This window comes from Scaptodrosophila lebanonensis, unplaced genomic scaffold, assembly GCF_003285725.1.
Source record: "Scaptodrosophila lebanonensis strain 11010-0011.00,11010-0021.00 unplaced genomic scaffold, SlebRS2 tig00000043-arrow-pilon, whole genome shotgun sequence".
In the NCBI taxonomy this organism is placed as follows: Eukaryota; Metazoa; Arthropoda; class Insecta; order Diptera; family Drosophilidae; genus Scaptodrosophila; species Scaptodrosophila lebanonensis.
Window position 1 is genome coordinate 7650913 of NW_022060545.1, and position 22294 is coordinate 7673206.

The 22294-nt window shown below is 41.0% G+C and overlaps 1 protein-coding gene across 1 annotated transcript; it reads right to left on the reverse strand.

Annotated features, from left to right (window-relative positions):
* Positions 1 to 7429: 7429 nt before the first annotated feature.
* Positions 7430 to 21775, reverse strand: LOC115622549 (glutamate receptor 1). The gene is made up of 14 exons (XM_030516516.1): positions 20907 to 21775; positions 18100 to 18252; positions 17270 to 17397; positions 14898 to 15027; positions 10713 to 10966; positions 10320 to 10517; positions 9982 to 10218; positions 9570 to 9927; positions 9412 to 9506; positions 9135 to 9302; positions 8567 to 9076; positions 8244 to 8488; positions 7786 to 8173; positions 7430 to 7692 (listed from the first exon to the last, which is right to left on the reverse strand). Exons 1-14 carry the CDS (start codon positions 21094 to 21096, stop codon positions 7657 to 7659), a joined length of 3090 nt encoding a protein of 1029 aa, XP_030372376.1. The 5' UTR covers positions 21097 to 21775; the 3' UTR covers positions 7430 to 7656.
* Between the last annotated feature and the right edge of the window lie 519 nt (positions 21776 to 22294).

Sequence of the window (22294 nt, forward strand, 5' to 3'; positions counted from 1 at the left end):
GAAATGTAGAAAAGCTTTTAAATATTAGCCGAATATAATTAGGTGGGAAAACAAGAGAAATCCGTTACGCTCTGAAGACTCATTCATTTAATCTATCTTTGCTAGGTGACTTTTGATAATGCATATATGCTCTTCAATTATTTTACATCAATATTTACTAATAAATCATAAAAGTATCAAAATTAAAAATGCCAGTTACCCCATTTTTACTTTCGTAATTTGAAATATAATAATAATTCAAATATGCTGACGATGTGAAAAGATTAAGTAACATGGTAAGGTTCGATTTTTCGACTTATTATTTGGTTAAAAATTTTAATCACATTTTTCCTTTAAAATAACAAACTTGTATTCATACCATTGTAACTAAGTAGAATGATGTGTTTCCAAAATAGCTTGAAATCAATTGTATACAGGGTTTAAATTGCATTTTTAGTACAATGTCTTTTTAATGCATAATTCCGAGTTGAAAGATGGGTTTTTGCTTATTTTAAAACTGTACCTTGACATTATAGTAGATATACACATTGTATTATAGTTGATATTTTAAATTGTCTCTGATAAATTATATTATAAGTCAACTCACTTAAATAATGATTATTATTAAAAGGTATTTACATCTAGCTTAGAGAACATTTAGGGTTTCTAGACCTGACCAATTATTTATCAGGCAGCCTACGTGCCTGCATATGTGGTGAAAAATATGCAAAAAGCCGCTTATATATGCAAATTTTGGCAGGTCGCACTCAACCAAAATTGTATACACATCCACATGCAGACCCATTCATACATATTTGTGGCTTTTGTTGCAGTCCCAAGGCCTGGGCTCAGTTCAATGGCTTAGTGTAATTTATTGGCTTGATAAAAACCAATGAAGAAATAACAAGAAATTCGACATAAAACAAATAGCAAGTATTCAGAATGGCAGTCCCGCCTGCCCTGGAAGCAGCAGCTCGGAGGCAGCAGTCACTCAGTTCTCTAGTTGCTGGAACAGCGATGGTTAAGAGGACGTGACGAACAAAGGGAGGGAGGAAGGGAGGGAGAGAGGGAAAGGATGCATTGTGCAAATTTGCCTACGGAAAATTGAAATAAAATTTTCCCATAACATAAATGTGCATAGTTGTTGACACAATAAAACTGTAAAATATTCCATTTGCTGTAATTTCTTCCAGCTATGCATGTGTGTAGCTTATGCATGTATGCATGTATGTGTGTGTGTGTGTGTGTGTGACAAGCTGGCAAGCCACAAGGTAGTGGTTATAAATTATGAAGACCTGGCAATGCCACCACTACCACAACAGAAATGGAAAGTAGCGTTGTATTTTTTTCCAACAATCGTTAGCGTTACCTGCCTGCATCCAACATATATGAATGTGTGTGTGTGTGTGCATGTGTATGTGTATGTGCACCCGAATTTGCCGAATTGTATGCAGCGATGCGTGAATTTCACTTACGTTGCCTAGCAGCAGCAGCGGCAGAGGCAGAGGCCGAGGCAGCAGCAGAGGTAGCAACAGAGAAGTCGACACACATGGCGTATGGGTAATATATTAAAAATGGCAAGTCAAAGTAGTGCTCATACTTTTTGGGCAAATGTTTGCGGTTATTTGAGTGGCAGCGGGTAAGTGAAACACAGTTTCATTTTTCCATCTCCTTCGTCTCCTTTTTCATTCCTTGTTTTAATAAACATGCGGTTGCAATTGCAAATGTCAAAAATGTTGAAATATTAAATACTGGTAAACGGTTTGAAGGGCCAGACATGTTGGCTGAATGATGTTTTCGGCCACTTTATGATTGCGAGTAACATATTAATACTTGCAAAAGCAATATTAATACACGAGCCGACTTCAAGAATTCAATTTTAAAATTACCTTACCTATATACATTTTTTTCGAATAAGTAATAAAGTATATTTGAGGCATGTTTTTTACATAAATTGCTTTATTTATTTTATTTCAATCTGAATGGCTGAACATAGCTTCAACCAAGAATGTGCATTCATTCAAGAACTTAATTAGAGCGCTTATAGTTTTATATATTCATATTAAATTTGAAAAGAACAAGTGTATAGATTAAATATTGTTTGAGCTTAGGACAATTTTATTACATACCAGATTACCACCAGATTCGTGTGATGAGGAGGTGGCCTTTATCAACTTCTAAGATAATTCTGCTTTACTTCGTTAAGTTACTAATTAAGGTTCCAAAAAAAAGGCATTTCTTTATTATAGCCTGTACCCAAAGGGTGAAAGGCTATACTAGTTTTGTGCGCATGTATGTAACACACAGAAGGAGGCGTGGCAGACCCCACAAAGTATATATATTCTTGATCAGGATGAGAAGACGAGTCGATATAGCCATGTCCGTCTGTCCGTCTGTCCGTCTGACCGTCTGTCCGTCTGTCCGTCTGACCGTCTGTCCGTCTGTCCGTCTGACCGTCTGTCCGTCTGTCTGTATGAGCGCAAGGATCTCAGTAAGTACAAGAGCTAGGATAACCAAAATTGGTATCAAAGTTCCTATAAGCCCTAGGCAGAACGAGTTTGTTTATTTTTTCTGATACACCCCCCCACTCCCCCGCAATTTGTATTTTTTCTTATAACTTCCGTAATTCTCGGAATTTAAAAATCAATTTTAGTAGGTACATCCAGTTAGTACTAATGTGTCCGTGTGCCAAATTTCATCATGATAGGTCAATTCTGAAGAAAGTTATAGCCATAAGTAAAATCGCTGCTCATGCGCTGCCTGCAGCTCTGTCGGCAGCGCTGCCCGCAGCTGTTGTTGTTGTTGCTGCTTTGGTTCAACTTTGTGCTGCATACATACACGCATATAAACACGCATAGGTACGTGATGTAAATGTATGCTGTTTAAACTGAACATAAACATGTATTCTAATTTAATTTAATTAATTATTTTAATTAATTAATTCATTCATTTTTTTTAATAATTTAATTTTTTTTAATTTTTTTTTTTTTAATTTTTCCTTTTTGTGGAGAGTACAGGCTATTTTACTGTCGGGCTTGCTCGACTGTAGCGTTCTATCTTGTTTTTCTTTTAAGTTCAATGAAGGCACGCAGGTTTTTTTAAATCTCCGTTAGATTTATTCGTTCTATGGACATTGGTGAAAACATTTATCTGACCTGACTTAGCCTCCCCTAGAATTAAAACCGGAGCATAAATATTTTGTACATCAAAACCCTTTTTTGCGACTCAGTGTGGTTTGGATTTTCGTCAGCCATTCCAATCAAAATGTAAATAAAATATTCTTATTCGCAAGTTGATAAACATTTGATATTCGAAAATAAATGTGGTAAGATATTTGGTTTGTCAATTGAAAGTAATTTTAGGCAATTTATGAAATAAAAGCAAATAAAATAAGCAATAATTGTAAATATACCTAAATATGTTTACCTTTTAGTTTCATTTATTTTAAACTAGCCAAACCGCATTGAACGTGTTTGACATTTCCACGTCAGGTCTGCAAGGTTAGCTAATTTTTATTCTCCCATACACGTATACTGGTGTTTGCCCAAGCGTATGACTGTCTGTATAGCATGTGTGGGCTCGTATTTAATTGAAACTGTCAAAATCACAACGTGAAATTAATGAATTATGGCGAATCAAAGCAACATAAAAAATAAATCAATACAAATTAATTAATATTGTTTGATATGTACATAAAACAAATTAAAATACATGCATACGCTCTGTGGCATTAAGGCCTAGGAATTAGCTAATGTTTGTGAAATGCTACATTTATTCTGACCGATGCTGTGTCATAATTCAATGACAAATGCATCGCAAGCCACGTAACGGTTTTTGCAGTTTTCTGACCCACAACAAGCAAACAAAACTTGAATGCTGCCGCAGCATTTTTATTGCAGCCCATAAATTATGGCTTCAGCTCTCCCTGCACAGTGGGATTTGATTCGCCAAGCGGTTGAGCATAATGCAACTTTAAAGAACTTTATATGTATATTACTATTATTGTTATAATATTTTCATTGTGATTCCCCGAGAGCAGCATGTTCCCCGAAACTTATCAAAAACTTGCACGTTCATCATTTGCTAATATTATGACTTTTGATGCGTCGCAGCGAACGCAAAGCCATGTAAATGTAACATAATATTTTTGATTGCGAGTGCGTGGCGCACACACGCCCCGATGCCTCCGACCGACGTCTTAACGCCCCGACATCCCGACATCCCGACATCCAGGCGAGGGACTTTATCTGTCTGTCATTTTGCACGAGTTACCCAAAAAATCCGCTGTGATTCTTTTTGACGCTGGCACTGCCAGTGCGACAGCCAAGCTTATCTGCAACAAAGCATATAGCTCATATATACTTACACACACACATACACACATACTCGTATAGTTATACTATATGTTTGACTCTTTGGTAAATCGTATGCACAATGGTCCGTATTCCGGCTAGGGCTCACAGTTAGCTCACATATCGCCCAGCTCTGATCTGCGCAACGCATTCATTTCGCTCCGCCTCGGAGCCATTCGTCGTCATCCTTGTCATCCTCATCATCCTAGTTCGTAGTCGTCAAGTTGGCGCAGCGTGCGTGGAAAACTTTTGCCACACACGCCGTATTACGACAAGGCATGAGGATTGACAAAATAAATAAATATGAAAATTTACGGCGAAAGTTTTTTGTATTTTTGCATTTCACTTAAAATTGTGCGTTCAGTATGGATGTGTGTACGACTGTGTGTGAGTGCGTGTGTGTGTAAGAGAGTATATGTGTGTGCACGTGTGTGGAACTCACACAACCGGAAAACGGGCGCTTGCTGTGGCTTTTCAAGTTCTATTCCTCACTTTTTCGTTCTTTATTTTTTTGGTCGGAATTTATTGAAAAATCGATTTCGGCATTAAATGTGCTACGCCAAAAAGTCAGGCTGCTTACTGTCGCGCAAATCCTGCGGCTTTTCAACAAATCAACAGCCATACTGCTATCCCCGCTCCCCCTTCGCATCATCGCTCCCCACACGGCACCGACCCCCACAACGTCGTACGTCCTCCAAAACCAAGTTGTTAGCCGTGAGCTGCAGCGGCGCATAAAACTGGCGCGTGACTGTCGAACTTTCAGAACAGAGCGCCCGAAATTTATGCAAAGCGCTTCCAGTTACTTCAAGCTATGTGGAGAGCTGTAGAAGTTTTGCTTGAAAACGGCAAAGATGACACGGCTAAGCCAACACTGCAACTTGCCAAAGGTTATGGGTCAGAATTGTTGTAAAGTCTAGCAAATTGCCAGTAGTTTTTACTTTTTCTACGTCTTTTCATTTTTTGGCCGTGTTCAATAAAAGCGACAAAACTTATCGGCGTGCCTGCAGCAGGGGCTCGTTTATTATTTTTGAGTCCAGGTAATTACTTTAAAAAGTTCATAAAGTTCGACACCTGTGCAAATTCCCGCTTATCACGTCTACCTGTGGTAGTATAGCCCTGGATTATAGTTGCAAATACAAGCAAAATAGTCAGCTAACAATTAAAATAAAATCACATCAAACGTAATCTATACATCTATAGTAGAGATTTGCATTTTGAAATTTATTCTATTTAACAGTTTTTGTTACGATATTGATAAATCGATATGGACATGTCTTCTGTCCGTATTGAGGCCGATCATTATTTATCTTGGCATGTGCATATGTAGACTTGTCTCATTTACACGCAGAACACCTTTATTACAAAACATAAACAAATCTGGTATTCAGACTATGTAGCTTTGGAATAATATAGCTGCAATAGAAATGGTCGCAGAAATCGAGCTTAGTACGAACAACTTTTAAACTCTACTCACTCCACCGATGCCAGACTCCACTACCTGCTAACTTTGATTTTATTTCGTCAGTATTATTTATCTTTGAGTTTCCACTCTGCTATACAAAGGGAGTGTGGGTGAATAAATTTCAGCTATTAAGGATCAGATATTTTGTTAGCTGTCCTCTTCCACACCACTCACACCAGATGTCTGGCTGGAAACGCTTTTGGGAATTGTTCTCTGTGCTATTTTTGTTCGGCTTAAAGTCAAAACAAATAAGCCCCCAGGTGTCGAATTGCATTTTAAATTTGCCATTTATCTAAACAAAGCCAAATTAAATTTATACGCCATACAACAATGTGCACATCAAATGGCCGCAAACGAAATACCAAAAGGAGGAGGCACAAAGGAAATGATGCACACATACACACACACACACACACATATATATATATATTTATATATATATAGTATAGTATAGTATTTACATTACACACAAAGACAGGGAAAGAGGAATGCGCACAAAACAAAATCACGCTAATTCACTCAAAGCTGATTTGCCGCAATTTAATAAAATTGAAAGGCAGTTAAAAATAATTGCTAGGCATTTGTGTAAAATCAAATTCGAATTCCATTTCACTTTATTGCCAATACTAATTAAATACACGCGCACAAACACACACACACACACACACATGTGACTACATATACTAATGCACAAATATTCATTCAAGTATGTACATAACCGAAATTATAAAAATGCATTTGTGGGCAACAAAAACCACTGCCGCCGCAGTCGCCGTCGTCGTTACAAAAACTGTTATTTGTGAGCCATTTATTATAACACAAAAGGCCAAATTAAAATGAAATTCTATAGAGCTCCAACATAAATATGTTAGGGTAGAAGGAGTGGGAGTGGGCGTGGGCGTGGGAGTCGGAGTAGAGACAATTCTTTCCTAAATCCCAGCCCGCTTTCAACTTTTATAGATTGCGGCAACTGCGACTGTGTGCAGCTTTATTGACGTGTTTGTGTTAACTTGGCGCATGCATAATTCAGTCACTTGTCATTTGTTGTTGCCATTGTTGTTGTTGTTGTTGCAATTGCTATTGTTGTTATAGTTGCTGGGAGCAGTGAGAAGTGCCGGTTAGCTGCAAACAAAAAGTCGACCGCGCGCTGCTCGCGCACTAAACGCAAAGTTTACATTGAAAGCCGCTTAAGTTGTGCGAGGGTTACAGCCCCTCCCCATTCCCCCATTCCCCCTTCACCCGACACCCCACCACTTCCCCCCTTTGCCGCACCCCATCACATTCCGGCAACCAACCGAATCAGTCGTTCCTAGTCCTGTTTACGCTACTACTGCTGCTTTGTTAAAACTTTAAGTCAGCTAAGCGGCTTACCTACACACACACACACACACACAAGCCCACGCACACCCACACATACCGCTCATATGTGGCAGCATGTCAGCACACTCATACGCATGCAGACACACTCACACACACACACTCACGCATTCCCCATAAAAGACGTGAGTTCTACTTTTATTATTTTTTTCGGGCATGTGGAAGAGAAAAAGAACACCAGACTTGAGTTGCTTAAAATGTATGCTTTATTATTTGGAATAATTTTTACTTAACCATAGTATTAGTTTATTATGCATGGCTTTGTCTATTTTTGGTTTTTGTTTTTGTTTTTTTTTTACATGTCTTGTATACATTTATCAAAAATAATTATGTACAGTGTGGAACGATCCCGTCATCTGCCCGTCGCCGCCACTCGACTGCGGCAGACGCCAACTTGATTGCCAGCGTTCCTTAGTTTGATGACTTAGTTATGTACAACACAATTTATGAGCTAAACAGTTCTGCCGTCCTCTAGGGTGGAGAGGTTTACATGCTGTACTGATACCGAACATTGGAGGCCAACTAATTGGTATATAAGTAGAGAGAAACAGAAAAAGGGAGAGAGCGAGAAATAAATTAGAAAAGGGCTAGGTTCTAGCTAGCCATGGGACCAACCTCCACGCCGACCAGTCGCTCGTCGTATTCGCTGCTCGCCTGCATCGCCAACTTGGCCTGCGAGTGCATGATGGCATCCGACAGAGAGTCGCGCTGATATGTTGAGGAGGCCAGTATGCCACCATTGGCATTCGTTTGCGTCTTCAGACGCGATGCTTTGCTGCGGCAGAAAAACTCCATGATGGCCACAATGACGGCCAGCAGCAGCCCTCCAATAAGTATGTAATAAATGCCAGCGACATTGCTCAAAGACAGCTCGTTAGGTGTTGCTGTCTCCTGGCTATCCTGATTGGGATTGCACTCGGTCTTATCGTACCACCATTTGTTGCGCAACTTCAACAGCTCCCCGTTCTCCTTGAGCGAGAGCACGGCTAGGTTGAGGCGGTTTCTAAAACATTTCAGCCCAGAAGGATGACAGTTTGACTTTAAGCACTTAAACACGGGCAGCCAACACTCACCTAAGTGGCGAGCCAATGGGCGTGGCCACGCCAAAGCCCTTCGTGTCGATATTTCGGCCCACTTTCATGGTATCGCAGGGCGCTCGCGCATTCACGTACTCGTTCTTGGGCGACTCGACGAGGAGCGCATACTTGCCCTTCGAGGTGCGCACGCGTCTGATGCCCTCATCATAGGCATGTACAGACAGATGGGGATTGGCATTCATATACTCCCACATTTTGTTGTGCAGACCGATTTGGGAGCGCTATAAAGTTCATGCGTTAAAGATCTCGCCAACGGAAAGGGGGAGAGCTATCAAGGCTTCTTATGCTAATTCACTTACCCTGAAGAAGTCCCAAGTGGAACCATGCAATAATGTGCCATATTGGACATCTGTCTGCATGGCCAGATCCTCGGGCGACTTGATGGGCGCCACCATGCGTTCAACTGTGAGAAAAGCGGCCAGATTGGCCGTATAGGATGAGATCAGAATTAGCGTAAAGAACCACCAGACGGCTGCGGCAATACGACCCGAAATCGAGGGTGGCGTTAGGTCACTGCCCTGCTGCATAAAGGCGGCCAACGAATACCAAAAGGAATTAAGCAGCGTGAAGTCATTTGGAGGCACCACAGTAGATGGCAACTGCTGTGCATTGACCTGAGCACTGGTGGCACCCGAGGATATTTGTTCGTTGTGGGTGACGCCGCCAATGAAGCCTGGCGGCTGTTGACTGGATGCTGTCAACGCCTGATCTGCCGCAGGGCGGCGCACAATGCGCCACTCGTAGGGTGGAAAGCGAGTGACAAAGTAGAGCACAACACTCACGCCCACATAGCTCAGAATAACACTCATCTGCAATGGAGAAGTGAGCACTATGCATTGGGGAATGTCGCTGGTAAATGAAACTTACCCAAATCTCCTGGGAGAGTGGGTTGAGGAAACTAAAAACACCGGGAGTTTGCTTCACAGGCTTCTTGATCATAATGGATATGCCCAGCGACATGAAAGGTTTGCTAAAATCAATAACGCGTTCGCGCTCTGCAGTTATGGTCATCGCTGCTATGGCAATGTCCGCCTCCTATAAGAGGGAGCACAGAAGAGAGGGAGAAGGAGGGCGAGAGAAGCGGTTGTAATTCAATTGATAACCTGAAACAATGAAGTAATGACTGCACCAGCCTTGAGCTTACCTTTCGCACCAGCTCACCCACCATGCCATCCCAGCCTCCAGGGGCGTATTGATTTTCAGCGCCATAGCTGCCATCTTGGACGAGTCGCAGCTCGACTGCAAGGAGCATTTAAGCTATAGAATTTCCGGGGTTGTGGATACCCCCACACTACTACTTACACCGTATGCCCAGCTTATTGGCCAACAGCTCTGCCAAATCCTTGCAGTAGCCCTCAAAGCGATCATTGCCCGCCAACTGTTCCCCATAGTTCGCCTGCTTGTGCATAAGGTAGGGTTCCTCCAGCACACTGGTCACTATGTACGTGTGATTGCGGGCATAGTCTGCCGAGCTGGACGACATCGAACGTGTGGAACTGTAGCGATACCCATGCAAGGGCAGCAGGCCCACATCGTCCCTCCACTCAGCCACTTGCTGCAAAGTGCTGTTCACCGACATTTCCACCACCTGCAGCGTATAGTTGATGCGACGCCCGTCGTCATCGAAACGAATCTCACCGGTCAGCCCCTCGATCTCCACCTGCAGGGTAGGTGTGCAATTTAAATGAGCACAAGCATGGGCAGAGGATGTTACCTTGCGCAGCACACGTGATATCTTGTCGCCCTGCTCCCAAGGCGTGACCCAACCCTTCGATGTGTTGCAGTCCAGCAGCGCTGTTGATTCATTCAGAGCCATGGTGGAGGCAGATGATGAGCCATGACTACGCCGCTGCAGATGATTGGCACGAAACTGGTCCGGCTTCTTGCGCAAAATCCGGTTAAAGGCCTCGACCAGAACGAAAACGGCATCATACATGAGTGCTGCCTGTGCCTGTAGAGGTGAATGTATTGGTGTGAAAGGAGGGTAGGGGTAAAGGGTGTTTAAGTGTCGCTGCATGTCGCCGTCTGTCAACAACTGCCTCAAACATTTACCGAAATTGCAGCCACGTTACCGCTGCTGCCGCCGGCATTTCCCCCGCCTGCTGTTCCTACGCCACTTGCCGGCTCCAAACGTTTCCGGCTGTCATGAAAATCACGCACGGCTCGCCGATTAGTGTCGACAATGCGAAAACCCGTGATGTTGATGGCCCCGAATTCAATCACATCACTGGGCCAATGGTTGTCCATGACCTGTGCCGGGTCACATGGGGGGGGGGGGGGAGGTGGTGTAGAAAAAGATAAAAACATGTCAGTATTCAGCTGGTGGTATTGTTGTTATTGTTGTGGTCGCCACACAGCGGAATCGAGTAATAATTGCTTATTAAAACCCCAAGGGAAACATCGAGACCCACACCCAGAGACCCACTCACAGAGCCAACTACTCACCAGCCCGCTGAGCAAGTAATGATAGGTACGCCGTCCCAGCTTTATGTCTCGCACATGCTGGACAATGATCTCTTTGGCCATTTCCGCCGGGCAGTCGAGCACGATGCGCTTTTTGCTGAAGCGCCCCAAATCCTCGAGCGTGTGCAAAAACTCAATGGCCATTGTTACATTGGCGATCCGTTTGACCATTTGCACGCGAAATGTTTCATTTCCGGGCTTCAGTTCTTGATAGATTTGCTGCAGCCGTAGCAAGCCTGTGAACGAATGAATATGTACGGAAACTCGGATATTCGGTGTCAGAAACGGAATACGGCAAAACACAAATAAAACAAAGACCATCAAAATATGTGGTTGTCCATGCGGCTAACATCAGCCAACATTCAGTCGCAGGCAGCCAAGCACCTAACAGCCGACAAGGAAACGAATACTCTATTGAATTGTGAACGCATGATGGACTTAAATGATTCCTCAGGCAAACAATTCAACACACGACCGTATGATGAAAGCAGAACAGGAAATGAAATAAATACCAAAATGAAAACGAAATAGATAACCTAATAAATACATATATTAATCAAAGCATGAGATCAAAGCGAAGAAACCAGGATGCTGCTACCACGAAGCATTTATAAATTCCTCTACAATAAATATCTAGGATAGAAAATGTGAGCTTCAGAAACATGTTTTCTACTGAAGTGCTTTAAATTCGCTCAAATTAATGTTGGGTTGGTTTGAAAAAAATTTTTTGATTTTTTAGCACACAATGAATAAATAATCATGCAGGGCTTATTAAACGCCTCAACAATGAACGCAGTATTAAGTAGAAATGCTATCTATTCTTCTAAACCACTAACTGTTGATATTCCGCATTAGCAAATATTTATTTTACATACGAGTATGACTTTCTCGACGCTGTTGCGCACACCTCATGTTCGAGTGTGAACGCCGAGTCATTGTGTTTTATTCTGCCGGTGGCTGTGTTATCCTGCTGTTAACAAGTCATGTCATTCAATAAAAGATTACGCATGCATACTATACACATATATACATATATCTCCCTATTTGACTGCCTGCCTACCAATGTGGAATATTGCATATCATTAACAAGACATTAGTTTGAGCAATGACCCATTCTTTGTGTCACTTGACGGGCTTTTGTCGGGTGAGCAGGCAGTTCCATGAATTTGTCACATCTACACAGTGTGGCAGTGTGGCAGTGTTGCAGGCAGCGGGAAGAAGGGAGTCACGCGCACAAAAAATTATTTTCACACACCATTTGTTGCACGTTGTTGTCATTGATTTCTGGCTGCATGATTTGCTGGCAATGCCACAGAAAACTGGCAAAAGCAATAACAACAGCAACATCAAGAGCAGTACACATAAAGGCAAAGCGGAAACGGAAGTGCACAGACAATTGTAAAACACACACACACCCATTTTTGTTGGTTGCTTTGGTTAGTTGGTTGGTAGAGCTGCGTTTTGTAACATTTCAATAAATAGCGGTAGCCTCGAAAAAATGTGCGTGCCTTGCTTCCTATTTGTTGGTTTGCTGCTCTGTCTGTCTGTTTGTCAGTTTGTTTGTTTGTTTGTTTGTTTGTTTGTTTGTTTGTTTGTTTGTTTGTTTGTTTGTGTGACTTGTGCGCCAGGGCTGTCGCTCTTTCGATGATGTTTTATTGAATGTTTCCTATGCTTTTTTCCTTCACTCCTATCTCTCGCTCCTATCTCCTATAGCGGCACACTTTTGTATTCATGAATGCGCCGAAAAATATGCTACCAATTTGTCGCCGTACGTTGCACGCTGAAGCAGCCGTGGAAGCACGCTCACACACAAAAAAAAACCGGCAACAAGGGGTAGAACAAAGCAATAACAACAAACTGCTGACAGCGGCATTAAAATATAAACTCGCTGTGTGTGTGTGTTGTGTGTGTTTGTCTGTTGGCCCTTTTATTCACATACATACATATATACGAGTATATATATATTTTTCGTTAACAATGTAAACGGCAGGCGTATTGAGCGCACCCCAAAAGAGCTGAAGTCGGCCAAAACGGCAACAGCAACAACAATAGCGGGCAAAGGCAAAAATAACAACAGCAACAGGAATATGGCACAAGCTGCTGTGCGGCGTTTCCTTTTCCTACTTCGCACACTTATATTTGCCAATGCCAACGGCAACAATGTCGGCCTACTTTTCGTGAGCAACCAGCAGTGAGCAGCACAAAAACCAAGTGGGGAAAAATATTAAAATACACCAACAAAAAAAAAACGAAAGAAATGGACAAAAAAAAGGACGAAGTACGAGAAAAATTGTTAAGGCAGTCAGCAGAATGAGCAGCAGTTGCATAAAGTCATAAATTTTATTTCACACAGAGTCATTAACACATGACACACACGCTTGCACACACACACAAACACACATGCACATACACAGCCCCACATGAAGGCAGCCATTACGACAGCGTGTGAACTCATTACACAAAAGAAAAAGTAGCACAAAAAGGCGGCGACGACGACGACGACGACGACAGCGGAACAATATAAAAAATGTTTTAAAAAAAATTAAGAAAATCACTGCGGCGTATACGTAATATTATATGAATTTTGCAATGCGAACGAAGCGCGGTGGCTCGTGTCTGTTATTACTGCCACCATTATGTGCACTCAACGCACACGCTAACACACCCACACACACACACACGCACACACACAAGGAGCACGCGTGTGTGCGTAATTTTATACAACTTAAAAATGTCGTGTCGTGTCTTTTGGCATTGCCTTTGCCGTTGCCGTTGCCTTTGCCTTGCCATTCGCTTGATGTCTTCATCTTTGGCCGTAATTGTTGCTACTTCTGGCACCGTTGCCACACAAGCACACGCACACACGCACACACACACACACTCACACACTCACATGCACGCAGATGGGCGGAAATTGCTTTGAAATAAATTTTAACACAACAAAAAGAACGCAGCCCAACACACATTAGGCACTCGAGACAGACAAACGATACCAGACAGTGAAACTCTGCTAAAAGAAGAGGAAACAAGACAAGAGAAATTAAATCCAAGTTCAACGAATTTGTTTAACATTATATTCCTAATGCGCCTGCTTTGAAATGTTATTCAATAAATAATATAGTACAAACTACATTATATATTTAGCGAGCTTTGAAAGTGAAAATAAAAGACAGAAAAGTAAAAGTAATCCTCAGTTAACACTTTATAAATTTGATATTATTCATTTCATATATTCGTAAACATTTTCTTATTCATTTTTGTGTTTCTATAATTAGTTAACAATGAAAAGCTCAGCTTCTTAATAAGATACAAAGTGTGTTTCTAATTTGTAACGTATTGATACTCTTTGTTTTCGTTTTCAAGCAAAGTATAATCGGAATCATTTTATGCAATGTCCACTGTAAGTTAAAATGAATATATTCATGGGTCGTGAGCCTTAAGCTGGCTAAACACTTGAGGCTCAGTGGTGCGTTAAGCCCTCTGCTAGTATGTATATTTCCACTTTTTGTTTTGTTGCTGTAGCTGTTTATTTAATTACATATGTATTAGTAAAAATAGCCGGCTTTATATGTTCTGTGATCAGCTGTTCACACCTAATTGTGAGCAAATTTATGCAACTAGCAACCGAATTTCCAGTCTTTGATGATAATGTTTGGGTCGAAATTTCATTACATTTGCAAATCTGCCCTGTTGGTATTTAATCGGCAGGCGCAAACACGGACCCAGATACACACACAATCGCACACACGATTCTGCAGTCAATGAGCTACGCTTTGGATATCAAAAAAAGTCATGACTTGTCTCGACTCTGCCCATTCCATCTCAACGCGTCTGCTAATAAAGTTGAAATTCTGGCCACCACCATGCACAATTCGCTCCGTTTAATTAGCTCATGAAAGCCAAAGCCAAAGACAAATCCAAATGAAAACGAAATCAAATCAAAACAGTAAACATTAACAACGCCACAAAAGCAACAACAAAAGAAAAACAGCTATAGCTATGGCAACAAAAAGATATGCATAATGTGTGGCCTAGATTTAGGCGCGTGCACGCACACACACACACACACACACACACACGCAAGCGATTTTAATGCCTACAAGCAGAAAAGTAAGAGAAAGGGAGAGAAAGACAGAGAGGGGGAGTGTGTTTGTATTTTGTACTCACCATCATGGGAATCATAGAGATATATTATGCTATGCCAGCCATAGTACTGTATAGTATCAATAATCGCCTGATGATAATCCGGACGCATGCTGATAGCGAAATCGAGCAGACCCGACGACGGTGTAAGCACCTAAAAGTATGCAAAACAATAGCAACAAGCACAAACGCACGCACACATTAGAAAGAGTAACAGAGTAACGGTGGTTGTGTGTGAGAAGGGTGTTGAGAGGGGGGGGATAACAATGTAATGTGTACGCTACATGAAGCAATAATAAAATGAAACGCGTTTCCGCTTGTCTACAATCCCCGCAACTCCCTCAATGCCACCTCTGCCTGCCACTCGCAATGCCATTCCGGCCTGCCTCAACACGAAGCAGCACTGAACAGAACAGGGCAGAAGGAGGCGAGGCGAGGCGAGCCGTAAGTCCATATATGGAGGATACATCGAGATATGTGCGAGATACACAAAGTCCCGTTTCCGCTTAGCTGTAACAACAAGCTCGAGTGCGCGCACACACACACACACACACACGCACACAGTTATAGAGCACACACTCAGCCTGACACACAAGTGCGCAGTCTGTTATGCGAGTGTTCTTCTCATTGTTGTTGTTATTGCTGCTGCTGGTGCTGCTCCTATGACTGCCGCTGCTGCTCCCTTAGCCTCCCCGCCATATCTTGATTTATAGTGATTGAAATAAAAGAGGCCAAGAGCGCGTCATAAATTTTTTTGCACTCGTTCGGCTGCCCGGCCGCTCCCTCTCTCGCTTTTGATATTGTCTTCCGGCTTTGGTTGTTTGGTTGTTTGTTTGGCTTTTTGTTTTCAGAAGTGTGTGCGACACTGTTGGGCTTCTCCGTTCAGACTCGGTCTCAGCCTCAGAGTCTCTCTTGCCCGCAACAGTGACAACAACAGCTGCAACAACAACACTGCCTTCTGTTTGTTGGTAGTAAATTTTCTTCAAATTACAATTATTATGATTTGTGCTTTGGCTTTGATTTAGTGAACGTCTGGCGGCAGCGGCAGCGGCAGCAGCACCAGCAGCATCAACAACAACAACAACTTAAACAACAACAAGAGGAAGTGGCTGACGAGTCATTTTATACGAGCATGGCTTTATTTTTATAAACTTGACAAAATGGTCGAACATTAAACTGGTCGGAGCGTTTGAGCAGCAATTATGGCCACTCAGCATATGGCGAATATGGGCAGAAAATGTTTTTAATATGCGAACTTAATGCCGTAAAAGTGCAGAGAATAGCTAAATAATTGAGATCCTACGTTATTAAATCCTCATCGGGCTATTAAATTAGTTGCTGATACTTAGATAAGCCTGCATGAGAGCCACGAATATTTGAATAAACGATTTCAACAAAGCTATGTTATTAGAACAAAGCTATATCGCCACTACTTAGACTAATTACTAAACATATTGAGTCCAATACGAAACAATTATTTATGTATAGGTTGGCGGGAGCAGCATATTTAAAAATAAAACAGCAAGGACATTGCTTTCGACAGTTTTGGAAAATATCTGGCGGACTTTAAGAAGCTTAACTTACGAATGTCAAATACAAGTAGTAGTATTCTGCAGGCGTACACAAAATATATAATTATTTAAATTAAGATGCCCCTAGATGCAAGCAAAACGAAAAGATTTTAAAACTGGTCAACAGCACAGCTATTTACTTCAGCATTTAATTCGATTAGTATTCTGAAAAGGGTTTTATGCAGCTATTATCTATTAATCATTCTATTATAATTGCTTCAAAAATATTCCCTCATTATGCCTAATGTTCACGTTAAAAAATGTGTTACTTGATTGAATTCCAAATCATCGCTTATACATAAAAGGTATTGCAATGCTTCATTTAGTCAAATCAAAGTCGAAAATCGAGAAGTGCGGGGGAAATACCATTTAATGGAAAGACTTCCCAATACATAAACATTTAAAAAGGAAATACTCAAAACTTTTGAAAATGTTTAAACTCTTTTTAAAGTAGCATTATCAACTTGACTTACTACTTAAATACTGCAATTTAACATTTTATTTTTAAATGTTTCAACCCTTCAACCCTCAATTAAGTTCATTTAACTTACTTTAATGTTATTTTATTCATTAATAACCTTTTCAGCTCCATTAGACAAGGGCTGGTTGCCAAACTGATTTAATTAAGCTACACACCCCACACCAAATACAGGTTATCTCTATCTCCCTCGCACACTTACACACTCACACACAACCATCCGAAACCCTAAATAGCAGCACATAAAAATCAATTATATTACGTACGTGTGGAGTATTGGGAATATTGGGAGTATGGGTCTGTGTGTGTGTGTGTGTATGTTTGGCTTTTGAACAACAAACACTTACCTTTTCGGGAAACCAGGGCGTCACAAATGGCATCTGAAACGTATTCGAATAGGAGTGCAATGTGTCAAAGGAGTCCGGCGATACGGCGCCCAGCATTGAGTAAACGCCTCGCGAAAATTGATTGCAGACTGCAGTTACGGCAATAAATTTCGAGAAGTGGAGCAACAGTTACAAAATGGAGTGCGAGTAGGTGAACTAAAAGAATTGTGGCCGTGGCCCTGTGTGGAGGAGTGTGATGAGGTTGTACGATGATTATGTAGTGGTTGGGTGGCTGGGTGGCTGGGTGGTTGATTTGGTGGATGTGTCTAGGTCGGTCGAGGCGCGTAGAGCGTGGTTGAAAAAGATGCAAAATTAAACGGGGAGAAATAGATCATTGAAATAAATGTGCACAATTAAATGTTGGCAATGGCTGCCGTTCACCGATATCCCGATACTCTGGAGTAGTAGAGCGGATGGTGTGGGATGTGAAGGACTGATTGGTAAGGGTTGCAAAGTGAAACCAATTTTCAATAAAAATGCGCATAATTAATGGAAACTGAACAACAGAATATACAATATAAAGCGACAGTTGAGAGCGTGTACTCTTACTGTCTAGATACATAGATAGATAGATACATAGATAGATATCGATGCAAGGATAAATTGGCGCTCAGATGCGACTGTCGCCCGATTTGTTCTATTCTGTTTTGTTTTGCTTTGTTTGGTTTTTTTGCTCTTGTAATTGCTTTCGTGCTGTAATGTGGGGCGTGGCATAATCTATATGTGTGTGTGTGTGTATGTATGTATAGTATGTACTTAGTGTGTGTTCTTTTGAAGCGTTGGCAACTCACTCAAGCGTGATAATTTGAATGCATCCGCCGTATTGATGACATCAACGTACGCCTGCAATTCAAAGCGACGCGATGTAACATTGAGATTGTGATTGAGCATTGCATATTTAAAGGCTGACTGCACATCATCCGTCCCCTGTTCGAATATGGCGCCTGTGGGAAATAGCGACAAGGCACAAAAAGAAGAACAAGAAGAAGAAGATGAAAAAAATAAATAAGTATTAAGCACATACTTTTTGCAAACTTTTTGTATGCACTTTTATTGTCCCACTCCAATCCCCTCATTAAATATTAAGGCAACTTTTGACACAGACTGTTAATATTAAACGAAAAACATGCAAGACGAGAATAAATATTTGCACAAATGATAGCATAATGTCACAGACACACACACAGAGACACACATAGGCACACAGATGCAAGCAGTCAAGTGGGATCCTAGAGATGGGCCGGAATCATGTTTAATTTTTCGGGGCTGTGTTCATCGTGACACATTGAGTTTAAAACGAGCAGGAAAATAAGCAGGAAATAAGCATAACTAATATTATATTGTAGTTCTCTAGGCGGGCAGTTAAAAATTACAGAATTTTTAAAGTAAACTGTGAATGTTTAATTTAAAAAACATATATGCAGCAATCGTATGCTCTTTCAGAAGCGTCTGCGAGTCCATGTTTTTCATAGCGATGCGTCGGAGATCTGAAAACATATCGTGGAATTTCCAACTTGGCTAGATCTTTCAGATCATCAAGCAAGTCCATCCATCTTTCTCGCAGAATTCCATCAACAGGAATGTCCCAATAGAGCCCCTTTAAAGTCAAATCTTGAAGTAGAATTTTACACCGTATAAGGTCTTGGCTGATGAACCCTAGAAGATCGAAGGTTCGAGCGATTCGTGAAAGAATATTGCGTTTGGTAATTGGTTCATTTTCCTGCTATCCGTAACGAAATACGAATACATCACGACGAGATTGCCGTGCCACTCCAAGTGTTTTCGTAACATCTTGATCCTAAAGCGCAATAAAAACTTCGTTTTCAGACGTTCGTACAATGTCTGTTGAATTGCTGCTGAATTTTGTGAGTTGTAATCCTGCTTCAGAAAGGATCTTTACCGTTTCATTCTTTTTCTCTTGTAATTTGGATAGCCCGTCTGCACCCGTGAGAACATCGTCCACGTATAAGTCGCTGCGCAATGTAGCAGCACCTACAGGGTACTCAGACTCGTATAAGTCCGCGATGTTATGAATGCTTCTTATGGCAAGAAATGGAGCTGCTGACATTCCATATGTAATGGTGTTAAGTTTTCAGCTCATACGACGTGTCTTGCCGCCATAGCGCTAGCAGCTGAGTACTGTATTAGCAGAAATATGCTCACACTACAGTACGTCCAGTGCTATGTGAATAGGAATGTATTAACATCAAAATGGTATCAGTTCTGTTATGCAGGTAGTGTGCTGTACTGGAATGTGCTCAGGCTACAGCAACTCCAGTGTTATGTTAATACGCGGGTTTTAACATCGATGTTACTGTTAACAGCCATGTGGTTTAACACTTCAAATAATTTCATTACTTATAAACTATTCTCCTCCAACAAATAGTTAACATTTAGAGGAGTTTTTGTGAAAACTACATGCCTGAGTGTAGCAGATTTCATTTTATTTTTGAAAAATGCCTTCTAAATTAATGAGTTCGGGTTTTCGTTTTCATTTTAATCTCAAAAGATTTATATTTATTTTTATTTATCTTTAAAGATTCAAAAGCTGTATATTGGTAAAAATCAAAATGGCCTTAAAACTATATGGTTTTTCTTTTATAAATTTATAAATTAAATTTTAAAATAATTAAACTTTTAACAACACACAATTAATGACATTAACATATCTTAATTTTAGAATTATATCCGTTTCCACCCAGAAAATTTGCATGTTTTTATGATTGGTGAACAGGAACTAAATACATAAGTTATTTATTTCGGCTTTTATGTGGAGCTAATGTTTTCGTGTACAACATCTAAATAATTAAAAATTTATTTAACATTGTCCCACACAAACACTAAATATTTATATAAAATTTACAACGGAATATTCAAACTAATCTCGAATTGTCATAGTCACTTATTACATACATTATTTATTTATATCTCAACTACTATGCATAGATATTCAAAGCAAATAAGTTTTCTTTAATATAATTTGAAAACTGTTTTGCTTTTTATAAATAATTTATTACAAGGATAATAAATTGAGTTCTGTTTTTGCGACATCAGACCCGGTTCTTGCCCATCTCTAGAACGCCTGGCATGCAAAAGGCGGCACTTCTCAAGCGTAAAAAATAATACAAAAAGAAAAAGGGAAAAAGGAAAGGGAAAGAGAGCAAACGAAGTGTTGATGCAGCAATTTTGTGTTGCGCTTTTCAGCGAAGTGGGCAGACAGGTGGTGAGGGAGGCGGCAGGTGTCAGTGTAAAGCAGCATGACTGTCACATTAGCAAATGTGAGCACCGGCTGCTGCATGCCACACAAAGGGGCGTGGCAAAATGACTGCAGGTGCAGTGACTGAGGAGCCTGCACGTCTCTGTGTTCAAAATAAGCACCAGTGCATAATAAAAATAAAGCACAAACAGCGACGCTGGCAACAAAAAATGCAACAAAAATAAAGAATATATTCAACATATGTACATATACGAGTAGTATATACTACAATTCACATACACACACACACACACAGAAAAAGAAAAAACTGAAATTTCTGTGCAAAATCCACGGAAACTGAAAATACTAGCGACAACTGCCGGCAATGCTTTTGAGACTCACCTAATGGTATTTTCTCGGTTAACGATGCTGATTGTTGTTGCAACTGTTGTTGTTGGTAGTATTGCTGTTGCTGCTGCTGTTGTTGTTGTTGCTGCTGCTGCTGCTGTTGTGCTGCGCTAAATTCCAACGAGCAAATGCTGCCGGCGCATATTAAATGTAAATATGCCAAGAATTTTAGCCTCGAATGCATTTTGTGTAACAATTTCTAGCGTTGTAAGTAAGTGAGTGAGCAGGTTAGTGTGCGACTGCGTTTGTTTGCTCGTGTGCGCCGTGTAGTTTCCACTTGAACTTTCTGATGTTGCCTTTGCTGGTGTTGCAGTTTCGTTCACGTTATTGCACAAATAGGTATATTGTGTTTATTGTGCTTAATTGAACTAATATTGAAATATTTGCTATTAAAGTGTTCTTTTTTTCAATATGTTATGTGAAGTTCAACTTGTGGTTAATTTTGAAAAATACTGTTGCCTGCGTGCAGGAGTAGCAGTGCTCGTGTTGCTTGGCATGATGGTGGTTTTCTTTTATATTGAAATTTAATTGAACAATGTAAATATTTTGCTGTAATTTTACTTTGTTAATTTTCCCAGACTTTTGCTCGAGATTTTCCTTTGTAAATACATTCGTAGTATCTGACATATGTACATACACACACACACATGCACTCACTTGGGCACAAGTAAAACAAATTGCGTCTAAGAAAGAAGCTGGCCACCACTTCCCTCATACATGTACACACGCACGCACGCACACACACACACACTCACACACGCTTTGACTTTGTGCGCACATTAAATCAAATCAAATGTCTGTTGACTTTAACTTCGTGAAGACACGCACACATGTCCGTCCAACACATACACGTACACTCGCCTTCGACTGGAGTGCAACCGAAGCAGAGACGCGATAACGCTAGTAGCTCAAGTAACTGTAACTGTAACTGTCAAGTCTGCCTACGAGCGCAACTCAACCAGACGGCAACGCGTTGTAATCAGCACTAAAGGCGTCTGGGCTTGTCAGTAATGCACTGTGGTCGGGCACACACAGATTTTTGTAGCTTTGTTGCCGAGTTACAAAGCCAGCGGATAAGAGAGAGAGAGCGCGCGTATACCACTAGGGATGCTGTGCTCATTGTACTAAAAATGAATATTGCTCACGCACCAGCTGCTCCCATTCTCTCGCACTTGTTTGCTCTCTCGTCTGCATACCAGTCACCAGTTACTCGTTGTCTTTTGTGCGTTGTAACTGACCTACTGTGTAGTTTGTTGTTGTTGCTGTTGTTGTTGTGTGTGTTGTTGCTGCTGCTACTTGGCCAAGTTGTAAGTTGTGAGTTGCAGTTCTGGCTGCTGTGCTGTTGCCAACAAATGTTTGTTTACGTTCGGCTTGAATTTAAG

What these genes read in the sequence shown, in the direction of transcription:
- LOC115622549 (XM_030516516.1), bottom strand. Translation starts at nt 21,096, where the DNA reads ATGCATTCGAGGCTAAAATTCTTGGCATATTTACATTTAATATGCGCC. An exon ending in CGCCCTGGTTTCCCGAAAAG is followed by an intron (nt 15,028 to 17,269) that starts GTAAGTGTTTGT and finishes GCATACTTTTAG; the next exon opens with GTGCTTACACCGTCGTCGGG. An exon ending in CCACTTGGGACTTCTTCAGG is followed by an intron (nt 8,489 to 8,566) that starts GTAAGTGAATTA and finishes TGAACTTTATAG; the next exon opens with CGCTCCCAAATCGGTCTGCA.